Raw genomic sequence first — 25,252 nt, forward strand, 5'->3', positions numbered from 1 at the left:
GGGACTTGACTGGTCCCGGGGCACGCCCCAGACTCTGACAGGAGGGTGATTTTCATATACATTTTACTAATTTTCTTTCATCTCTGACACTTCTATTATAGAGAAAGGGCAAATAGCAATATTAAAATATTTTCTCTAATTAAATTCCTTTACTGTGCACGAATTTTGTGCACCAGGCCACTAGTGTAGTTATATAAGGTAGCACTTTGTTCTACGTAATTATACTTACTTCCTACATTAGAATAATAGATATAAATTTTGGAAGAGTGTACCAACTGTAATAACTAATTTTTATCAGTATTTGTGCTGTTATTTACAGAGAAAATTGTAGAAACAAGTAACGATTGATTCTGCTATAAATTTATCCATAGTATCACTTAGAAGAGAATTCCTATCCTCTGTGGGACTAGAACATGTGGTAAGTTCATCTCAGAGAGAACTCATCAAAGGGTGCACAGTTTGGGCTGTAGGGTAGGAGTTAGGTGCTTAACAGGTATGTGTGTGTGGCTTGGAAGACTGATTTTTGTCTTTTGTTTAATTTTCTCTTTTCTAGTGTATACAGATTTTATCTGATCTTCTATATATTCCTTTTACAAGTACAGGTCACAATTGAATAACTTTACCAAACTTCGGACGGGGAACTCTTTTTCCCCCTTTTTTTATTGTTTCCACCAACTCTAGTGATTTCTTGAAGTTGTGAACAGCTCCTCTTTTAGGACCCTGACTCTGAACCCAGAGTGCCCTTTAAGAAATACTCATATATCAGACCCACATCAGATTAGCATGTATTGATGTGCATCTGGCACTTTTTAAAAAAAGGTCCGCAGGTGATTTTAATGCAGAGACTGAACTGAGAATCACTTTATGTGTCTTCTGCCCTACTTACTTTTCCCAGCATACAAGACCCTTGATTGGTTGTCTGGAACCAACCAACAAACATAAACAAGTAAAACCTAACCAACACAAAAACAAAACAAAAAAGAAACAACTCTACTTCTTCACTTTAGGATGAGTGGTGAAAATATTTCCAAAAACTGCTGCTTCTCTTTATTGCCAAGCTGAGTACTATCATGAGGCCGGAGGAGCGAAAGTAATATGAATTTCAGGCACACAGTGGAACTGAAATAAGTTGATGGTCAGTGTCCTGAGTTACTTTGCAGGGTTCTGCCTTGTACAGGTGAAGTTTCATCAAAGGATGCACAGTCCTGGGGTTGTGGGACAAATACAGGAGACAAATACATTTACCAGTTATAGGCAGTTTGTATTTTGCCTACCTGTACAGTCACACGGGTTAATATTGTGAATCATTTTTTGTGAAATTTTGATTCTTGTATGTCACCTTTTCCTTTACTCTATGAAATTAGTTTTAAGAAAGTTCTCTGCCAAACAAATCCATTGTTCCATCTGCAGTCAATGTTTTAGAAGAACTTGAGAAAATTTTTTATTCTTTATCAAATTGGCAAAATCACACTAGTAAATTTTGGCACCCTTTGAATGTAAAGCAGTTTTTGGCCAAAGACTTGCAGATAACAAATGCCATTCTTATTTTACATTCAGCCAATTAAATCACTGAAATACTGACTTCCAAAGCAATGTGAAACTATTTAGAATTCTTAAACCCTTTGACTCATTCATTAACACATGTAAAGTATGGCATTTTCCAAGAAACATTTAATTGGCTTTAGTAACTAGTGCTTTTGTGTATGTATATATATATATTGATTTCAGAGAGGAAGGGAGAAAGAGATAGAAGTATCAATGATGAGAGAGAATAATTGGTCGGCTTCCTCCTACATGCCCCTCGCTGGGGGTGGAGCCAGCAACCTGGGCATGTGTCTTGGCCTGAATCAAACCATGACCTCCTGGTTCATAGGTTGATGCTCAACCACTTAACCACACCATCAGGCCTAACTGGTGTTTTTGATAAATTTTATTCACATTACCTCCGTTTGGTTTTTCAATTGCTATTAAACATTGTAAATTAGAATTATTCTTTTAATGGAATTACAAAAGACAGAGTGGCTTTGCTTACAGTCAGTGAAGCCACTTGTGTGCTATAGCTAGTGGCTCTTATTACAAGCATTGCTAATCTGTTACACTTCCTTTCTCCCAAACACACAGCCATAGAGCTCCCCTCAACACCTCACTTAATAACAGCTCCACAAATGAAAGGTAAGATATGTCTTACCTTTCACCCCTGATTTTTGTGTTTTACAAATGAAAAATCCAAAATTAAATGGCTTGTTCCATTTTTTATACTCTAAGAAGCTTCATATCTAGGTCTCTTTATCAAGGATCTGAATTTTTTCTAGATTTTGTGCATCACAGGCAAAACATGTAACATGGTCTACACTTACAAATGGTATTTATAAATATTTATTCTTAGATGGTGGGGAAGAACATGGTGATGAAATAGATGTATACCGAAACCATACAAAGGCATTACAATACGAGGCAACTTTAGCTTAATAGCATTTGTAAACATAGGTGCAAAAATTATCAACATATTACAAAGCAAAAATAACTATATTTAAAAAGTATAGCCCATGACTAAATGGGAAGTATTTCGGGTATGAATGGCTAGTTCATCATTTGAAGATCAGTAATGCAATCCATCATCACATCAACAGGTTAAAAAGGAAAAATCATTTGAATATATCAAATATGAAGAAAAGTTATCTGATAAATTCTATTATCTGTTCATATAAACTCTCAACAAACTGGAAATAGAGGGGAAGTTTCTCAGGTTGATGAAGAATACCTACAAAAACTACAGCTGGCATCATATTTAACAGTAAAGAACAATGTTTTCCCCCTAAGATAGGGAACAAGGGAAGGGTCTCTCCTCTCACCATTCTTGATCAACATTTTACTGGAAATACTAGCTAATGCAGTAAGGCTAGAAATAAAAGATATATGGACTTAGAAGAAATAAATAAAACTATCTTTGTTTATAGGATAAATAATTGGTTATGTAACCCTCACCCCCCCCCCCCCCCCCCCACACACACACACACACACACCCACATACAACCAGAAAACTACTTTCTGGAACTAAAGAGCAGTTATAGCAAAGTTTTAGGATATGAAGTGGACATATAAAGTTAGTTGCTTTCCTAATACTCGCAGTGAACAGTTCTGATTTGAAATTAAATATCTTTATGTTAGCACAAGAAAATTAATACTTAGGTTTTAATATAACCAAGTATGGTATAAGATTCGTGTGAGGAAAACTACAAAACTTTTATGAAAAAATTAAAGTAGATTTAGTAAAAATATATATGTATATATTTTAGGTTCATGGAAAGGACTATTCAATATTGTTAAGATACCAGGCTTTTCCAACTTGATCAATAGGTTCAATGCAATCCCAGTCCAAATTCTAGAAGGTTATTTTATGGATGTTGGCAAACTGATTATAAAGTTTATATGGTCAGCTAAAAGATCCATAATATGAGAAGACTGACATTATCCAACTTCAACACTTACTATAAAGCTCCAATAATCAAAGCATTGTACTAATGCGGGGGAAAAAGACAAATAGATTAATGGAGCAGATTAGAGAGCCCAGAAGTAGACCCACACAGATATAATGAACTAATCTTGACAAAGGGCCAAAGACAATTCAATTAAGAAAGACTTGTCTTTTAAACAAATGGTGCTGGTGAGTCTGGATACATACATACATGCTAAAAAATGTATCAGACCAGACCTCATACTATTCCAAAAATTAACTTAAAGTTGATCATAGACCTAAATGTAAAATGCAAAACTAAACAATTAATAGAAGATAACCTAAGAGAATATCTAGATGATCTCAGGTGTGGTGAGAGCTTTTTAGGTTGCACATTAAAAGCATGATCCATGAAAGAAAAGTTGGACTTCATAAATTAAAAACTGGTCTATGGAAGACACTGTTAAGAGGGTCAAAAGATAAACCACATACTTGCAAAAAAATATCTGATAAAGGGCTATATATGAAAAGGGTATATGACAAACTCTTAAAACTGAACTGTAAGAAACCCAATTATAAACAACCTAATTAAAAAATGGTCAAAATACCTTAGTGGATACCTCACCAAAAAGGATTTACAAGTGGCAAATAAATGTCTGAAAAGATACTCAACATCATACTGTCAGAGTAGGCAGTTGGTGGGTTATTAAGAAAAGATAAGGGAGCAAACTAAGCCTGATTAAATTGGGAAACAGCAGTCACAGTCAGCTGCGGGTAACTGGCATGTTCTGGACAGCATGTGCTTAGTCCACGAAGCAGGAAAGACAGCCGTACAGTCATCCCACATGGTGGGGGGTGGTAACCAACGTTGTTCCACTGGATTAATTGGGGAAGGGGAAAATGGCAAGGGGGAATTCCTATCCATGGATTTGCTTCCACTTAGAATATCTTCAGTTTCTTTCTTCAGTGTTTTATAATTTTTCAAACATAGGTCTTTTACATCCTTGGTTAAATTTATTCCTAGGTTTTTGGTGTGCGTTTTTGAAGTAATTATGAATGGGATTGTTTTCCTAGTTTCCCTTTCTAGGAGTTCATTTTTGGTATATAAAAATGCAACTATTTTCTGTATATTTATTTTGTATCCTGACACTTTAATGAACTCATTTATGAGTTTTTCATTTATAGTAGGTTTTTGATGAAATCTTCAGAGTTTCTCTATATACAGCATCATGTCATATGCAAATAATGACAGTTCTACTTCTTTCTTTCCAATTTGTATGCCTTTTATTTCTTCTTCTTATGTGAACAGTCCACCCAGGAAAGATGCTTTTTGACGTGTAGGAGAATGGCTCAGCACAGGGTTCCTGGGGGATGTCCCTTCAGCTCTCTACCCAGAGCCACAATCTCCAGACTCTCCTCATGAGACTGTAATTTGCTTCACCTCTCTCCCATGTAGCCCAGGATGAGAGGCTGCAAAGGACATTTTGTCTGTTGGCCCTTTAAGAGGACAGCTGTATCTCTAACAAACTAATGTCTCCCTGGCAGACAGAATCCCTGCTAATTTTCACATGCAGATGTTATGTGGCACCTCTTCCTGGCTCTCCAGCTCTGGGTTGGAGAGCCTGACTTTGGGTTGAGACCTCACACTTCTCAGGAGGAGCCCCCCACAGCCAAGGTATCCCTCTGGAACAGTGGTTCTCAACCTTCCTAATGCTGCGACCCTTTAGTACAGTTCCTCATGTTGTGGTGACCCCCCAACCATAAAATTATTTTCGTTGCTACTTCATAAGTGTAATTTTGCTACTGTTATGAATCGTAATGTAAATATCTGATATGCAGGATGTATTTTCATTGTTACAAATTGAACATAATTAAAACATAGTGATTAATCACAAAACATTATGTAATTATATATATGTTTTCTGATGGTCTTAGGCGACCCCTGTGAAAGGGTCATTTGACCCCCAAAGGGGTCGCGACCCACAGGTTGAGAACCGCTGCTCTGGAACCTCAGCCAGTGCCCAAGGAGTGGGGCCAGCCCTTTTGGCATCTCTGCCCTTCCTACCAATCTCAATGTGGCTTCTGTAAATCCTTGGTTATAAGACTTCCCTTCAGCTAGTCTTCATTTGGTTATTCAGGTTCTTGCTTTATAATTCAATTGTAATTCCAATTGGTTCTGGGAGGAGATGGGTGTAGCTTTCACCTACTCTGCCACCATCTTGGATCCCAATATTAGTCTTAATTAAAATAATTAGAAGTTAAAAAAAAAACTTCTACATTTCACCCATTTATATTAACTAATTGATATTGAGCTATTTTAAATCTCTTTTGGAATAAGGGAATAGAATAAATAAACAGAACATTGAACAATACAGCTAAAATTTTAGTAAAACACAAAAGTGCTTTTTATATTATAGTTTTTGTGCTGACTAAAAGCCAAAAGAAATATGTTAAAAATATAATTTAGAGAAAGTATATCTGGTAGGATATGGTATGAACCAGTTTAATTTTATTATATGGGTCTATATTATTTATATAATTTTCTTGTTTATTTAATTTTTCTACCCTCATTCTCATTTTAATGTGAAAATTAAGTAAAAATGTTAAAATTTTTTTATATATGAATGCTGTAAATTTATCTAATTATCTATTTTACCTAGTATTAATTGACTTCTATCCATCTTTGAAATCATTATAAAAGTTGCATTAATATATTAAAATTGTGTGGCAATGCCAGCATAGCATCTTTTGTTCATATTAACATTTTTAATTCCATTCTTTTTGGAGATATACATTCTCTTTTTGAAAAAAATTAGGGAGTGTTTATTTTTAGTATATTTATATATCAGAAAATATTATTTATTCTATAATTGTGGGTTGGTTTCTTTAGTGAAATTGACTTTTTGAACTGAGCAAATAGCCTTTTTTAAAAAAATAAATATTTGTATTGATTTTAGAGAGGAAGGGAGGGGGAGAGAAATAGAAACATCAATGATAAGAGAGAATCATTAATTGGCTGCTTCCTGCACGCCCCCTACTGGGGATAAGCCCACAGCCTGGGCATGTGACCTTGGCTGGAATCGAACACAGGACCCTGTAGTCCGTAGGCTGATGCTCTATCCACTGAGCCAAACTAGCTAGGGCTGAGCAAATAGTCTTTGTACGTTTGTATTTACACATCCATTTTTGTGGGGATACCTTTAACTTATATTTGAAGATGTTATTTTATATATTTACAAATCACTTTATTCTACAAGGGACTTAAGATGAAATATAATGTTATTCTGTATACTTGTTTAAGCCTGTTGAAGGTCATACTTTACAGGTATGTTTTCATCCAATCATACTCATATTTTGCCAGGACTAACTCATTAGCAATATGGAAAGACTTGCTGTTTGAACTGTAGGATTCAGGTGGCATTTTATGAATTTAATAGATAAAAGAATAGAAAAAATCATGCTCTCAGAATTAGAAATGACCTGAGGGTAGAGGGTAGAGGGTGTTCATTGTCAGAGGCTTCACGGCTAGACTTACAGGTTATAGAGCTTCAGTATTTTAAATTCTAATAATGCTCTTTTGTCTTATTACTATTTGTGTCCACTGTGTTTTTGAGAATTTTATTTCTTTGGATGCCTAATAATAAGACCCATTAGAAAAAGACTTTTTTTAGAGGAACTATATTTATAGTGGTTTAGAACTTTGAATTCACACAAACATGGGTGCAAATCTTGGCTCTACCATCTATCTGATGCGGTTCACTACATGATCTTACAAATAAATATCTTTTGTTCCTTCTTTAATAATGGGTATAATGATAGTTCTTTTTTCACAGGGATGTTGTGTGTTTTAAGCAGAATACTTTTATACTGTCTTATAGTAAGTGCCACAAAAATACCTGCTGCTGTCATCCTTAGCATTAATACTATTCACAAGCTAGGGATTTGTAGGAAGTGCATGGGACCATCACAGATGCTCATAATTTTGTCATCTTTTCTAGTGGTTGGTCAGCAATGTCTACAACATCTAAAATAGTGCTGTTTGTATACATATTTAGATTACAGGATAATGGGAAGAGAATTACTAATTTAACAATATTCTTAAGATATGTTTAATTATAGAGAGAAAAGGGTTACAGTCTTTGGATTACAAAAATCAGCAAGAATATTCTAAGGTTTATTTTAAGAATGTTTTTTATTGTGACTACACAATAGAATATTCTTTAAATGTCATCCAAATTTGTGCTGAATACCTTAGAAATATTCCCAAACCTTGCATTGTAGCAACAAAGAACTTGTACTCCAGACTGACAACTAGGCCATGATTTATTACAGGATCTGCTTTTAACGTTATTTTGTCTGGAATGAACAGAGCAGTTGAAGAAAGTCCATCCATCTCTTTGTTTATTTGACATCTGCGCCACATTAAATGTACCTTAAAGAAACAATATATAAATAAGAAATTCTACTTAACAGTGATGATTACTCATCAGGAAGATAAATCTCTTGACAATAATACACAAGGAATCCTGTCAAGCAATGTCTGTTAAATTTAAATGAAGCATATTTTAAAACCGGAATGAATTTTCAAAGCAAATATTGTAGTTTCAGTTTCTTTCCAAAGTTAGCATTACAGAATGTGTTCATGTTGTTCTTTCTCTTTAGCAAAATTGTCACTATCTCCCAAGCTTTCCCCTTCTAGCTCAATCACTGATTATGTTTGATATGAGAAATTAGTAGAAATAGAATGTGCCCTCTGTACTGTTAATGTTTATCAAGAAGGTTTAAAAAATTGAGCAGCAAGTAGATAAAGATTGTGACAAATACATTTTGTTGTGTTTTCATGCTGTTAGAAGGAGTCTGTTATTTTTTATTTTAATTATTTGGGGAAGGAGGGAGGGAATAGAGTATTTGAGGCAAGAAGAATGCCTTGGCAATATTACGCAGTTTTTTTCTGAAAATGTTAGGACCTGAATAAAAAATGTCTGGCCTACAATTTAGAGCCACATAGTTTTTAAATGAGACACCAGGCATTATCAACAAATGGTCTCTATTGATGTTTCTTATCTGAACTTTTTACTAAATTAGGTTTAATTTCAGATTTATTCATTAGAAATTTGCAGGATTTTTGTGTGTGCGTGTGTGTCACAATTGTTAAATATAGATTTTGGAAGGATAGGAGAATACTTCCTTTTACTAGTCAGAGTATACTTTTTAATATTAAGATGTTACCAATTGCAACTTGCTAGTCAATTGATGTTTTCAATAATAAACCAAGATAACCACCCTCCTCCATAAATTAGTGTTTAGCTTTATGGTTGTCTCTAAGTTCTTGAATGTATTTGACCTATGCACTTAATTTTTATTAAACTTGTAGGTGCTACAAAAACTATAGTATTTCCAGAATTCTAAATTCTGAATTCTTATTGCTCATAAATAAAGATTAAGGTTGATCCAGTTGGTCGTTGTTGGATCCCAGAGATTTCTTGACATATTAATCCTAGTAGTTGCTGGCTGATTAGCTATATTAAAAATAGTACTGGAATACTCTTTCCACACTCTACAAAGTACAGAAGTAGATGGTGCTTGTCTTAGCATTCCACACAGGCTGTGTCGAGTTTCACATGAAAGGAGCATGATAAGGAAGGGTGTAAGCTGAGGACAGTCAGCAGCTGTGTGACCACAGAAGGGACAGGATCCCCCAGCTAGTCACTGCTGTAAAGGGGATGGGTGGGTGGGGGCAGGGAATAAAGAGCTTTGCTGCTAGGATGTTTAAAAAGAAAAAAGAGGCAACTTTTATGCTAACTATTGTACAAGAGAAAACTATTATATTTTGCTATAATAGTTTCCTATTTGTAATCTGGCCTTATCCATTTAAAATGATAGCATGAATGCAATTATATGGTAAAAGGTAACTTTTAGAAATTGGATTAACATTCTCAGCATATGTACAAACTGAACCTCATAAAATATTCTAACTGGCCCAAGCATGCAAAAATAATTTCTGAACTGAGATTATAATTAGGCTTCTTCATTTTTATCCAAAGTATTGTTTTAAATTAGACTTTGATATGCCTACTGACATCAAGTTTACTAGAATGTATATTTAATTATTTTGGAGTAGAAAAAAGAGTTCTCTTTCTCTGTCTAGTTCATATTTTTATTCCGCTTATGTAAAAATCTAAGGTCCAGTAACTTGCCCAAGGCTAAGTAACTAGTTAAGAGTGTGTTTTAACATTATCAGGTCACCCCATGCATGTTATTGACCATTAATCTAGCTAGTATTTGGGTCACTTTTGGAGTATACTCCTTCAAAACACTCAGGTGGATGTTGGGATCTCTGTTCCTTTTAAAAGGCATGAAATAGTGGATTAATGTTTATATCAGTTTTTAAAGTGCCAGGAACCATTCTTTATTTTCTTTTTATGTAAGTGTTGTTGGCATACAATATTATATTACTTTCAGGTGTACAATATAGTGAATCAACATTGGTTTGTGTGTTGTACAGGTCAGTGTAGCATTTGTACCTATTACATCGGTAATGTGAAAGTCAGACTGTCTAGAAGGGTAGCTGTATGTTCCCAAGAGTCTGCTAGTTTTTGCATTAATAAGTTGTGGTGTGTGTTAATATTTATGGTTGTACAGTATCGCTCTCATTCTTCTATTGTGTAGTAACTTATACAATAGGCTTATTATCTTCTTCTGATAGTAATATAGTATTTAGTGATGGTGGAATTTGTAAAAATATCACATATGGAGATATATTTATATATTTATATATATACTCACACATGCATATTTTAAAGTGGGAAATTGTCAGAAAAGAGCAAGTAAATAGGGCTGTTCCCAGTTAGGTAGTCCAAGAGTTTCCAGCTCTAAATTAAATCCTGGTATGCAAAGAGGGATGTTTTTCCACTCTCATATGTGTATCTGCTCTAAAGGATTACTCAGTTGTAAGGCACACCACCAGATTTCCTATTTGTCCTGTCTTCACACCCAGTGACTACACAAAACCCAAGCTAACTCCCTATTTATTGTTTAGATTTTAGCTTGACCTCATCTCTTTTCTGATTGCATTCCTTGCCCATTTCCGGTTAGGATGGGTCCATCCTGGTCTTCAAGCCACTGTTCTTCCTTCCCATTCTTTATACCTTTTTGAGTTTATTTGATCAAATTTTTAGCTTTAGGGGCTACCAGCTCACAAACTGGTGCTTAGACCAATTCACTCCCCTTAAGTCCCAACCCCCTGAAGGATTCCTAACAGTTTGTCACCTTCGAGGGGATAAAAATGTTTTCTTCGTGAGCAAAAATGTCTTACTGTTGTTATATGTAAAGCACAGATATACATACAGTGCATAAACAGATGTACAATGTACCTATGGTTTTTAAATTTTGTAACAATTAGGGGAAAAAATGCTTTAAAAGCACCTTAGCTAGTAGTAATGAGAAAAGGTTGAGGACCACTCTTCTACACCTATCCTTTTTGGACATTTCCAGTTTGATATTATTTAAAACCTTCAAACTCAACTTGTTCATAACTGAAATGATTTTTTTTTCATTGCCCAGCCCACCCAAATCGGTTGTTATTTTTTTTTGTCTTGTCTCAATTAATGGCATTGCTTGAATTTCCATGTCCACTCTGTCTCATTACTCTATTCCCAAAGCATCCCCTCAGCTCAGGCTATCTGTCGTCTTTCCCTGTCTGCATTATTGCTACAGCTCTTTAAATTACTCTTCCTGCTTCTGTTATCACCCTTGCTCTAATCTTTTATCCACGCTGCCCTACAGGGAGATTTCTAAAATGTACATCTGGTCATCTCTCATCTGTTTAAAAACTCCAAATTCTCAGGGATCAAAATCCTATTTCCATTGCATGACCTACCTTTCCTTTTATTTTCCTGTCTTTTCAGATTCATAGTTTTTACTCAACCCTCTTGCCCTCCCCAACACACACTTGTATTTTGGAGTCATTCAGGTTCCTCACATGTGCCATTTCCGTCCTCGTCTATGGCCTTTAGCAAAAGCTGCTCCTTCTGCAATGATACTGAGCTTTGGATTTCTTCTTCTCTTCCCTACCCCATACAACTTCCTCTCTACCAATGCTCAATTTAGATGTCTTGTCCTCCTAAATGTACTTTGTGATCAGTTTTACTGTACTATTTGTCACACCAGGGTAAATACGTATTTTCTGTTTCTTTGTTTTCACTAAACAGCCTGTTGAGGAATTACTGTCCTCTGTGTATTTCTGACTCCTGCATTATCCAGCAGGCATTCTATCAGCATGCGCCAAATGAGAACATGCTCAAATGTGGGGGTAGTTTTAGGTACCACTATTGTATTGACTTTCCTAGGAATTTACCATATATTTTCCCCTATAAAATGTCACATACTAGATTGGATTATACTTATTCCTTCTTTTCAATTAATGTTATTGACTTTAATCGAACAACATGTTAAGAGTAGCTTTTCAAGTATTTAAATATTTGCTTTTCAAAAATAGAATTAACTAATTTTACAAGTCATTCATTCTTATCTCCAGAATACTATATTACCATTTTAATAGACAGATTTTCAAAATATGTTTGACCCTGTTTTTCTCTCTCTCTTGTCCTATTTAGCTAAAGGACACGAAATCAGCAGATCAGAAAACAACACTACTTCATTTTCTAGTGGAAATATGTGAAGAAAAGTACCCTGATATCCTAAGTTTTGTGGAGGATTTGCAACATTTGGACAAAGCTAGTAAAGGTTCGTGCTTTTATAGAAAACATTTCATTGCTCTGGGTCTTCAGTTTTTAAAGACAGAAAGTAATGCCTTTTATTTAAGCATGCTTGCTACTTTGTCACAGTGTTTTCATGCTGAATACCTCTCTTTAAAAATTGAAGTTGTAGAACATTTGTTTTCTACAACTCAACACAAATAGTACATATAGTCCACAATTTTCTGATTGATCGTTACTGTTGTTATGATTTAATTTGATTAGATAATGAGCCCTATATTAAAAAATGCCTGGCAGCCGCACCTCTGCTGCTGTGCCTGCTCCACTGGTGGCCGCTGTTACACTCCGTGACTCAATGTCATTCACAAGCACTTGGTACTGTTATGTGTCTAGTAATCAGTGTCCCCTGTTTGTCTGAGTCCTAAGTCTATCTCCACCCACCTTGCAGGTGGAGCCCGCTTTCTCTGTCCTGGTAGACACTGAATTTCCAGAGATTCGGTTTGCTCCTTCCTAATGCTAACCTTTGTAACCTGCTTCTGGCCCCTGCTCTGGTTAGATCAGGTTATAAGGGTCATAGAAAGGATAAGGCCATTATTAATACTTGGATATAAAATGATCAAATGCAATTTTTTGACCACCTGAAGAATCCAGTTTTTATTTATATATCACATTGATCCTATGCGGGGAAAAACAACAACAAAGCATTAATTGGCTTCCAATAGCTAATTTATGAATACTCATTTTTATGAATATATACGAATGTATTGCTATATAGTTTGGAAGCAACTCACATGAAATGGTGGACTATATGTACTATTTGTGTTGAACACTGGCCATTAGTAATGTCAAAGTATTTTGTAATCTGTTTATTTCCTTCTTAAAATTCAAGTTTGTCAACTTGAGAATACTTAATTTTTTCCATATTATTGTGAATACTCCTTCTTAAAGAAAAAAAAACATCACTTTTATCATTCCCTGCCTTCTTTAAATGTTTTTCCTTCTATAAAATAGGGATTGTAGCTAAAAGGCATGTGATTAGATAAGATGTTCTTTGACACTCATTCCTGAGATGTATGTTTCTTTGAAGTGTACACCTCATACAACCTGGGGGGCAAGGGAGTGTCATGGTGCTGGAAATATTGGTCTGGATTTTTAAGATTAAAACTAAACTTTTAACTTTATTTTTTACTCCTGCCTCCCAATGCTCTAATGATGTTGAATTGCTTACTTTACCTTAAAATGTCCTTGGTAAGAAGAGAGAGAGAGAGAGAGAGAGAGAGAGAGAGAGAGAGAGAGAGAATATGAATGTGTGTGAAATGAAAATAATTCAAACTATTTCCTTATATGAAATAATGTGAGATAGGGCCAACGAGCATAGAGAAGAAAACATTAAAAATAGCTCAGTGATACTTAAAATAGTTTTTAAATGACTGGCTTTTTAACTTAGGGAAGGCGACATTTCTGAAATGAGATTTCTGATATTTTGGAATACAATTTGAATTAATGGCTTGAAAAAGAATTGAAAATGGGTGTTTTTGATGAACATTAAACTTGGTAAGTAATAGAGTGGTAGAGGAAAAAGTGGTCCAAAATGCCTTGAAATATAGAGGAAATTTTGTGTGTTTTTCTAGTGAAAAAGTAGTTGAGTAGTTAACAGCTTATGTAAACATTAGGTTATTTAGCAAGAATTAAAGCAGTGCAAACATTTTCTGCCTGATAGCAGTTTCTATTTCCAATCAGTTCACCATCTTTCCTACTAGTTCTGAAGCTGAGCAGTAAGCCTGAACATACTTCTCTTTCAGATGCATTTCTCATCGTGGAATTTACTTTCTAGCAGTTTTGCTTGTAAATTAAGGTTTTGAAATATCATTTATCTATCATGACTCATTTGATTGTACTTAAAATTCTGTATGAATATTACGATGTTTTGCTTTTTAAAAATATTTAACTTTCATAAGGGCTTGCAGAGTTGTAACTTTGTAATTAGATTTTTCTGTTTGTTTTCTTTCCTGATGTTTCTATGGGGCAGTGGGGGCCTGAAGGGGTTTAGTTTCCATCTGGTTACCAGAGGAACACATATGTGGATGGGTCAGCAGATACCGTTAATGTGTTTCACAGGGAGCAGCCAACTTCATATTTGAAATGAGATAGCCATTACTAAGATAATTTATACTGTAGGTGATTGTTGAGCATAAGTTCTTTGTATGCTTCTATTACCCTATTAATGAAGGAGATTTTTAGAGGAATGATTGTGATGTTTTGGATGAAATAAGTCGGTTTGCTATGGAGAATTTCAGTGCTCTCATATATCATTATTTAAAAGTTTTCAGATTTGAAATCTCCTCAGTGAGCTATCACATGAATTAAATAGTACCTTTGTTTTTGAGATAAAACAAATCTTGGCCATTAGGTACTCCTGGATCAGCAGGGGGAACTTGCATTGCAACTAATGAGCTTACCCGTATGACAATTTTCGAAAATCTACTTCATTAGGGCGGCTTCTTTCCTAAGAGATAATAGCTTACGGCTTATCTGTTGTATTTCAGTGAAAGTATTTTGGCTCATTATTGTATTTCTCTACACCATTGTGAGAGTTCTTTCCTTTTCCGACTTCTCAGGGTTGAATGCATTTTCCTGTGTCTAAACAAGTGGAATTAGTAAACTCTGAAATACGAAGGTTTTATAGATTATTTCACATAACTTCTTTCATTATTAAATTGGAATGATATTTTATTAATGAGTAGGAAATAAGACAAAACTGTGGGATTTCTTGGGATGTATTAAAATAAAACAAAGGTAAGTTTACAGTGTCACCTTGTTCAGCTCTGTCTTTTTCAGGGTTATCAAAGCTCTGGCATATATTTCCATTATCCTAGATAGTGAACTCTGAATTCCAGAAAGACCGTGCTACTTCACTCTGTAACTATTCGCTCATTCATACAACAAACATAGTTGTGTGATTAGTTTGTGCTAGAAACTGTTCTTGTCTTGCTGCTGATCCATGGCATAGTTTCTGTGTCTTGGTGCAATGAAGGCTCCCTCACTCATACCTGGTTTCTTCCCAACTGGTTCTGCCCTCTTATTCTCAGTATCCTTTACCTCCCCCTCTTCTTCTATGCAGCCTCTAAGTATTGCTGTTATTAGCCTAATAGTGAATTCTTCTCTTCTTCCCTCCTCCCTACCCCCCACCCCCCCCCCCCCCCCCCCCCACCCATGGCTTCTCCTCAGTTGATCTCTCTAGTTCCCAAGGGCTTAAATACCATCAAAACATTAATGACACAAATTTATATCTGACACTTCCCTTCTGAGCTCCACACTTGTATATCTACAAGTTTACTTGCCTTCTCCAGCCACATCTCAATGTGTAAATCACAATGTGCAATAAAATGTGGCTCTTGATTCCTGTACCCTTAACCTCTCCTCCCCATTTAAGTATGTGAAAAAATCCTCCTTAGTCCCTTTCCTTCTATTCCCTTTTCTTATTTGCCGTATCATTTTATAGCCTTTCAGTATCTCAACTGAGAGCTGTGTGGTAGATTTTAAGGTAAATTTGTAGCAAGTGGCAGCTATGACCAAAATGCTGTCTCCTTCATCAAGTAACAAAGTCAATATCACCTTCTCTTTTGTGCTTTTTCGTTATTGGAGACCTCACCTAGCTTTTTATGTATTCTACTTTGTCCTTAAAAAAATAAATTTATAGTTTTTTCAGAAAATCTTAGACCACTATTTAAGAACTTCTGGTCTTAAATACTATATACTAGAGACCATTCCTGGAACTGCTGGGAATGTAGTTAGCTTCTAGAGAAAAGACAATATTCAGTGTACTATCAGAGTGGATTTAATGATCATCCATTTTTATTGTTACTTTTTTCTGTTTCCACATTTTTAGCTTTCAGGAGTATTCTTTGATATATATATTCTTCTATTTTATAGACTCTCTGCTTTTAAGGCTTTATTTGTTTGCTTTTAGCTAGTAATTTCTTGGTTTTACCCAAATAGTTGTCTACTCAAATACATCTCTTGGTTTTCAATTCCTCGTGACTTTCCAACATTTTATGATAAATGCCTTACTAAATACCAAATGTTTATCTTTTATGCATCTACTGTGAACACTTAGAACACTTAATTTCCAGGTGGCTGCCACCTGGAAACTGCATAGTGTTTGAAAATTTCAAATTCATCTGCTATAACAAATAGAAGGCATTTCAAAGCCTTTCATTAACCTCCTATGCTATTGACTTCCAAAAAGCCAATTAAAATTTGTTAGTGAATTTGATATAATTATTTTGCATATTCAGTATTATTAATTCAATTGCATTTTATATTTTAAATATATATTGTCAGTGCATTAAAATATTTATTGTGCAACAAATTTACAACATAAATAGCATTGTGTTAGAACCATTATGTCATGAAGGTTATTGCCTCATAATTTTGTGAGACAAATAATTCATGTTTCATATCAATTGTAGGATATAGAAGTTTTTGAAAATATACATTAGGATACATTTCTCCCAATATAGTGAAGTAGTTTGATAGATACATATTACTGGTGGAGAACATTTATATTAAAATAATTTTGTTAGAGGAGACAATCATATAGGATATTGCTTTAATTGAATACATACACACACACACACACACACACACACACACACACACACACACATATATATACTGTTTTGGGCTGAATTCTATCCAAATACATTGAAGCCCCAAGCTTCATAACGTGACTATATAGTTGGAGATAGGGCTTATAGGGGTGATTAAGTTAAAGGAGGCCTTTAGGGTGGGCCCTAATTCAACCTATCTAGTCACCTTATAAGAAGAGGAAATCTTGACTTACAGAGAGACCCCCAAGATGTGTATGCACAGAAGACAGATTGTGTGAGGACAGCAAGAAGATGGCCATTTGGAAACCAAGGACAGAGGCCTCAGAACAAACCAAACCTACTGACACCTTATATTGGACTCTAGAACTTTGAGAAAATAGATTTTTGTTGTTTAACCCACCCAGTCTGTGGTATTTTGTGATGGTAGTCCTAGCAAACTAATACACTAACTTCCCTTGCTTGTTTTTTTGGCTATAGAATAGAGTAGTCATTACTGAATGATTATTTTACTTTATCAGACCAGTTGAATACACAGTCATAGACCTGCTGTGCTGAATGTTCATTCACTAGTAATCAATAAAGTAATATCAAAGGTTCTTGTACAAACCACAAATTATCACATGCTTTTAAATAGTTACAGGTGTGCCTCAATTCCTTTTTTGAATAGACCTGACATATCCGTATATTAGGACATGTATAAGGAAACACTGAGGTATTCTAACCCTGAAATTAAAAGTAAATAATTCATGAATATATTTTATTTTAGAATGCATTCATTTTTAATGGGATACACTAAGTTTTCCCTTTTCTTTTACTTATTATATCCCAATGTTTAATTTATTTGCCACTTACTCTTGTTTGGCTAATATAAAGTTCTTATTTTATTATAAGCAAGTAGTTGATAAAGACTAGTTACACTGAATCATCTTTTGACACTTTTCTAAAAGAGTAGAAATGGAAAAATGGTTTAGCCTATTTTTTTTCCATTACCCTATGGAAATAGTGTAAACATTTGGTGTCCACTAATGGTGTAGCACTGGTTTCACAGGTAGATGGTAGAGTAACAAGCCATGTCTGTAAAGCTAGTCTATGACTTCTGTGTAGTCAGGCCTCCGTGATCTAACCTGATTATCTGTAATCACCTAATAACTAGACCTAGGAATCATAAAATAATTTTAATGTTATTACAAGCCAAATATTAAAAAGGTAAACTTATTATAAAAATGTGATCCACATAGTTTTGCATTCATTTACTAAAAGGATGGTATTTGTAAATTAGCACTTTAACATAAAATGTTATTATGAAATATAACCAGGCCATTCACAAGGCAATTACAGGACATATGGAAAATACTTACAGCGCCCCTTGAGCACTAAGAAGCCACAAGGTCCAGGTTGTCTTCTGAGCAGCATTTTGTTTTAAAATCCTTCCAGTTTATTTTCAGGGGATATCTATATAGGGTTGGCATCAGAAGTTTAAATTGGAGACTTTTATGAGATAATTTTATAGTGCAAATATAAACTGTTTTGGAAAGCAGCAGAATGGAATACAGAAAGAACATGACCAAAATCCCTGGAAGGATTCGTGATTCTATGGCCTGACATTGAAGAACGCTGAGCAGGGAGGAACTACTTCTTCTAAAGTTGTTTTTTTTTGTAATACTGAGCCAGGAACGTTTCCTGAGTCGGCTACTGCTTGGGTTGATGGATGATGATGAAGAAGGAAACCACATCAGGAAGACCTCTATATCTTTTTGGAGGTTAGCAGATGGAAAGTGGCATCAATATAGCATTAATCTTTTCGAGAAACTAACAGTTTACAGTGTTTGCAGATTTTGGCCAGCTACAGATTTGAAATAGCTACTCACACAGTTCTATCAGTGTCACTCACGAGCCATAGTGAACATCAGGTAGCAGGGCAGGATCGACAGTGACAGCCAAGGTCTTGGAGCTCTTAGACTGCTGCCATAAAGCAGTATTTACTGCACCTCCCTCTTGCAACATAAAGTGGAAGATTACAAACAAGGTTGATGAAAGAAAATTTCAGAATGAGAGCATTCTGAAGGATAGCTTAACATAGCAAATCCATATACCATAGAGAAATCTAACAGTGGGCGGAACAAACACATTTATGGCAGTCTGTAGCATCTTGTTGCTCACCAGGTTGACATGGGACTGAAGGGTTGAAGAGGCGTTGACCAGATGCAGCAGGTACTGTGTTTATGCAGCATACAAAATGTTGAATGAGTAGTTATATTAACTTTGTAGGGCTACCATAACTAATTACCACACACTTCGTTGCTTTAACCAACAAACATATTCTCTAACTGTTGAGGAATACAGGAGTCTGAAATCAAGGTGTGGGTAGAAGTGGTTCCCTCTGGAGGCTCTCAGGGAGGAACCACCCAATGCCTTTTTTTTTTAGCTTCGAGTGGCTGCCAGCACCCCTGAGTGTTTTTCTGCCTCCATTTCATATTGCCTTCTTTGTGTCTCTGTGTCCTCACCTCTCCTCATAAGGACACTGGTCATTTGATTTAGGGCCCACCCTAAGTCCAGAATGACATCTCGAGATCCTTAACAGATTCCCTCTGCACAGATCTTATTTCCAAACAAGTCATGTTCTGTGCTGCTTGTAGCCATGGATTTTGGGACAATCTTCAACCCAGTACTGCCATCCTTGTCATCGGTCCCATAACTGAAGGTAGATTATAGACTTTGAGTATTAAGAAACAGCTAAGGGAAATGACACTAATAGGCATGTATATATGGGAATCATCTATCATTATGTTGTGAAACAGTTGGGTATTTAATGGTTGTTGGTGAGTTTATGGAACACCCTTTTCTTACATTATATGCAAATGCCAAAGCAGTTAAAACCAAAATTTATAGTATGCCTCCGAATTTAAGGAGTTTTTATTTATAGACAGTGACAATTCCAGTAATTCCAGTAAATGACATTAGTGGGCAAAATAAAACGTGGCTCCAGTTAGATTGCAGAGGCAATGTATTATTATTTTGAAGCTAGACAATTGAGAATCAAACCCACATCTACCTGTTGATAGAGGTGTAACCTTAGGTGACTGGGTTACAGATTTGAAATAGCTACTCAAACAAACTAAGTCCCAGAGAATAAGGAAAATTTTCTGGGACTTTGTTTTTTGGTTTGTTTGTTTTAACCTATATAATGGGGATTAAATAATTGTGCTTAAGTCAGAGATTTGTAGTAAGGATTAAATAAGTTAATATGTAAATACTATAAGCCTGTTACACGAAGATTCGTGTAATAGGCCTTCCTTCCATCTGGCTGCTGGTACCGGTTTTCCTCCAGCACCCGGGACCCAGGCCTTTGGTCCAGCCGCAGCGAGACTTGGCTTTTCCCCTCCAGCCGTAACAAGGCCTCTTCAGTCTTCACTCTGCGCTTTCATATGCAAATTAACCGCCATCTTTGTTGGGTTAATTTGCATAGTCACCCTGATTGGCTGGTGGGCGTAGTGGAGTGACACCAATTTGCATGTTTTCCTTTTATTAGTGTAGATTCTTAAAGCTTGAATAGCACCTAGTAAGAACTATATACATATTCCTACATTTGTTGTTGTTGTTATTTTTCAGTAATTATTTCCTGTTATCATAGATCTGCATATGTTGTCAATAAATGTGCAAGTAATCATGAGTCTCTGTGAATAATATAGAATTTTAATATATATTCTCAGAAGTTATTGCAGCACATTACAACTGTGTCTTACCTGAGACTTATGCAAGCTTTAGAATATAAGGCCAAAAACTTTATAGATTTATGTTACTGGAAAATTTTGACACTTTTCTAAAAATTAGAGAAAAATATCCTTGTTGGAAATTGCACAAATCATAAGTTCAATGAATTTTCACCAATTGCACATTCTAGATTAGGGAATGGAATTTGGAAAATGAGTTCTCTTTGCCTACTTGTGCTCCAGCCTGTCACTTTATTTTTATTTCATAGTTTGAGCTTTGATACAAGATTTCTTTTTTAAAAGGGTTCTACTACTACATAACCTTTAAAAGCAATTAGTCTTCCAACAACTCTTCAGCAACTTTGAGGTTATTTTTTTTTTTATGGAAGTGTTTGAATTTTACTTAAAAAACAAATTTATCAGCCCAGAATTATAAGGAGTGCCATAAGGAAATCGGAACTAACACTTTTAAGGTAAATGATATAAGTGAGAGAAGCCTCTAAAAAGATGTTTAGTAGTACTCAACCTTCAGAGGAAAACCTAAAGAAAATGTTTTGCTCCTCTCAGAAAAGGTCATCTTTAAGTATAGATTTAAAATTGATCAGTAGGGAGCCCCTTTTGTTATGCAATTGTCACTGTGATGGCAATTTGTCAGCAGCTATTTGTCAAACTACATTTTTTAAGGAAGAAAGAACTAGTGCTCATTTACAGTTTTTGATATCTTCTGACCCTATAAGGAAAGAATCTTTCCAAAAAAACTTATCAAGCCCTTGCTGCATAGTAGACACTGTCCTAGGCACTAGTATTAACAAGGATTAGACTTGACTTTGAGTGACAGGAAAAAAATAGCAGTGGCTTAAATAAGATATTTTATTCATTACCTCATTGTTTATTTAATGCCTCTTCTGTCTCAGGCACCAGTATTTGCAGTACTGGATAGAGTACATGATCACAAAGAAAAGTCTCTGCTCTCCTGCAGGTTACTTATTAGGTGTGGATACAGAACATAAATGGAAGAAAGCAGCCAATGTATATTATGTCAGACAGTTGGCTTTGGAATTCCAGGGCATGGTTTTTAGAGTTCATGTTGAGTGGTCAGGGGGGCCTGTAGAGAAGGTGGCCTTTGTGCAAAATTTGAAGGTGTGAGGTGCCAGCATATGAGTATTTGGAGAAGCACTATAGGCAGAGGGGAGAGCAAGTGCACAGGCCCCACAGTATGGAAGTGAGGCTGAAACAGAGGGCGGAAGGGGAGTGTAATAGGAGGTAAGGTCAGAAAGGTAATATCCTATAGGACAGGGGTGGGCAACCCCTGGCACATGTGCCAAACATGGCACGCCAGTAACTTTTGCTGGCACGCGAAACCCTCTCTTATAATCTTCCATTTACAATTTTTTTCTTAATATTGACTTTTTTATTTTTCAGGTAAATTCAGGGTAGGTGCATCTTAGACAAATAAATAATTTTACATAACAAGTTATCTTAAAGACCATAGACATGGATTGACGAGAGAGGGGAAGAGCAATTTCTATGCCTCTGCCTTAACTCTCCCTGCCTTCCTAGATCTGACCAGTGTTTTGGTTTCATCCACATACACTTGTGAATCTGTTCTCAGTGATGATTTTGTTAAGTCTCGTAATAGGAGTAGCCTGACGGATGAAAGTAGTAGCTCGTGCATATCTCTGAAGGTCACGAAATATAAACCTGATGTAAAATCTCTGTCATCAGTGATGCAGCAGCAAAAGTCCCACTGATAATATCAAACGGAGTCGTAAAGTTTTCTGTCGGACTATCAGTGTACATGTATACATTAAAAAATAAATGTATTTTTCATCATCATATACTGTGTTTTTGTCGCTCGAATGAATTTTATTATTTCTTCAAGTTTCTTCACATATGTACACCTTAAGAGATATCAAGTAGGTGTAACATGTTCTCAAAAAATTAGGGTTGGCACGCAGAAGAATTTTGAGTCAGAGATTTTGCTGGTCTTGGCATGCACTCACAAAAAGGTTGCCCACCCCTGCTATAGCACGTGATTGGCCGTTGTGTACGGATTTGCCTGTACTCTGAGATGGGAACCTTTGGAAGGGTTTTGAGTAGAAGAATTGTGACAGGCATCCCACAGATACCAGGAAAGGTGTATGGGACAGCCCCCTGAGTTGAAGGGAGAGGGCGCTCCCCTCCTCCTCTTCTTGGAAAGACTTCAAATGAGTCACCCTGAACAATTGCATTGTAGTAAAGTCAATTTTTAAAGAAGTGAAGTTAGTAAATTTATTAAAGAAAAAAAAAAGCAAGGCAAACAAATCTATCAAAAGACAACTGGCCTATAAGGCCCAGGCAGACTTCCCAAGTAATTTGGTAAGTGAGTGCACTGGGGGTGGCTCAAGGGGTTATATACCCTTCTGTCTATTGGTATTAAAATTCCTCTGCCGGGTATCTTGGTACAGATTAACTCTCAAGGTTCCCTTTTTCCTTTGTTATGGCTTTGCCAAAATTCATGAGAAGCACCTGGCAATTTTATCTTGCCAAGCCCTGAGACTGCTGGCTTCTTACTTTAAAGCTGCCCCCCAACCCCCCTTTTCCTGCATTCTTTAGTTAGAGATGCTTTTAACCATTTGCTCTCAAGTGTCCTTGGTTTGGGAAAGATAATGGATTGTTATTTGCTAGCTAGCTGCAATCTGTTTGGCCTTGTTTAATTTTCTTGTCTCAGTTTCTCTATTTTCCTAGCTTCTCACTATCCTGTAACAAAATGCTATCTGGCTGGTATTTTTAAAGGATTGCTTTGGCTATTGTGGAGGTGGGGGGAAATGTAGAGGAACAATGGTAGAAGAAGTGAAACTGTCAGGATGCTATAATAATAATGCAGGGGAGATATAATGTTGGCCAGGAGGAGGTAGCGAGTGTGGTAAGAAGGATTTAGACAATGAGTTTACATTGAAGGTAGAACCAACAGGATTTCCAATATGATTGGTGTGTGGGGTATGAGAAAAAGAGAGGAGTCATAACACCAGTCATCGACTGAGATGTAGGAGTACAGATCTAGACAGGAGAACAATTTTGGAATTTTTCAGGTCCAGAGATGTGCAGCTCAGGACTTGTTAGGCTGCATGGTCTCCAGTAGCCATTTATGAAAACTCACCTCAGAATTTGCAAATCTGTCATTTTATGCTTAATATTTACTATGGACCACATTAAAACCTCCCTGGCATACACATGCACACAAAACCATTTTCCTGAGGGAACATTTTGAATGCTGTTACAAACCCCCATATTATGGACTTTTGTTTAACACAGGGGTCCTCAAACTTTTTAAACAGGGGGCCAGTTCACTGTCCCTCAGACCGTTGGAGGGCCGGACTATAGTTTAAAAAAAAACTATGAACAAATTCCTATGCACACTGCACATATCTTATTTTGAAGTAAAAAAACAAAACGGGAACAAATACAATATTTATATTTGCATGTGGCCCACGGGCCGTAGTTTGAGGACTCCTGGTTTAACATTTATTTACCACTAGAGACATGGTGCATGAATTTGTGCACAGGTGGGGTCCAGCTGGCTCGCCTCGATGGGGGGCGGGATCGGGGAGGGGCCAGCTGGGGGAGGGGCTGTAGGAGATTGGCTGGCCGCCCCCCCCCCCCCCGATTGGGCCAGTTGGCCTGCCTGAGTGTGCGTCATAGCAACCGGTCATTCTGGTGTCACTTGGCTTTTATAAATATACATGTTCTTTTTTAAAAATCTTTATATATTTTTTAATTGATTTCAGAGAAGAAGGTAGAGGGAGAGAGAGAAAGATACATCAATGATGAGAGAGAATCATTGATTGGCTGCCTCTTGCATGCCCCACCTGCAACCTGAGAATGTACCCTGATCGAGAATAGAACTGTGACCTCCTGATTCATAGGTCGATGCAAAACCACTGAGCCACGGTGGCTGGGCTATTTACCATGTTCTTAAACATCTTATTTATAACAAGGAATTCTCAAATAATTATAGGAAAGCATGATTTTCTATTAGATAGGCTTCTCCCACTAATATTGTTTTTTCTTCTAAAAAGCTATTTTGCCTTCAAACCTCTGCATAGTTGAGGAAGACAAGGCTGCTTATTTCTCCCCAGCGTGAGTGAAATGGGACAACAGAAATGGCTGGCGCCCTTTCATTGGCTGTGCCCATCATTTCCTCTGCTTGCCTTCTCCCTTTTTCTCTCCAGGTTCCCACCAAATATAGGCAGTTCTCTTGCAGTGTGATGTTAGCAATAACAGCAAACCCCTCACTGTACAGAGTATAGTAAATTCACTGGGCAAGGCAATAATCAGGACAATGGGAAGAAAGAAAAGCTGAGCAGAGGAGGGTGGGCCACTTGGTGAGGATAACTGTCTACTCGCTCAGCATTGCTTCTTTCAATTTACGTTTTTCTGTTATGAACTAAGCTGCAATTTATTTTGAGTTTGTGCTTTTTTACCATCTTGTTTCAATTTATATATTTTCAAAATAGTAGTAGGTTTTATAATGGTATTCTAGAACTTAGATTTTGTTATAGGCCTACTTAATAAGAAGAATTTTTTAATGCTATCTGACGTTTTTGTGCATCTAATTCATTATTTATAACTGGCATTTATAAAATATTCTTAATCTAATCTAATAACAGACAAACAGAGTAATTGACCATACCTTCGCTACGCCTCCCATTGGCTAATCAGCACAATATGCAAATTAACCGCCAACAAAGATGGCGGTTAATTTGCATACGCAGGCTC

General features: G+C 36.2%; 1 protein-coding gene across 1 annotated transcript in view; it reads left to right on the plus strand.

Annotated features, from left to right (window-relative positions):
• DIAPH3 (diaphanous related formin 3) overlaps positions 1–25,252 on the plus strand; it is a 531,965-nt gene that overhangs the window by 309,421 nt on the left and 197,292 nt on the right. The window contains exon 22 of the mRNA XM_070408978.1: positions 12,070–12,199. Within this exon, the coding sequence (XP_070265079.1) occupies positions 12,070–12,199 (130 nt within the window). The remainder of the gene's footprint in view (positions 1–12,069; positions 12,200–25,252) is intronic.

Source organism: Myotis yumanensis, unplaced genomic scaffold, assembly GCF_028538775.1.
Source record: "Myotis yumanensis isolate MYYU_CA2020_CCGP unplaced genomic scaffold, mMyoYum1.0.hap1 SCAF_3, whole genome shotgun sequence".
Lineage (NCBI taxonomy): Eukaryota > Metazoa > Chordata > Mammalia > Chiroptera > Vespertilionidae > Myotis > Myotis yumanensis.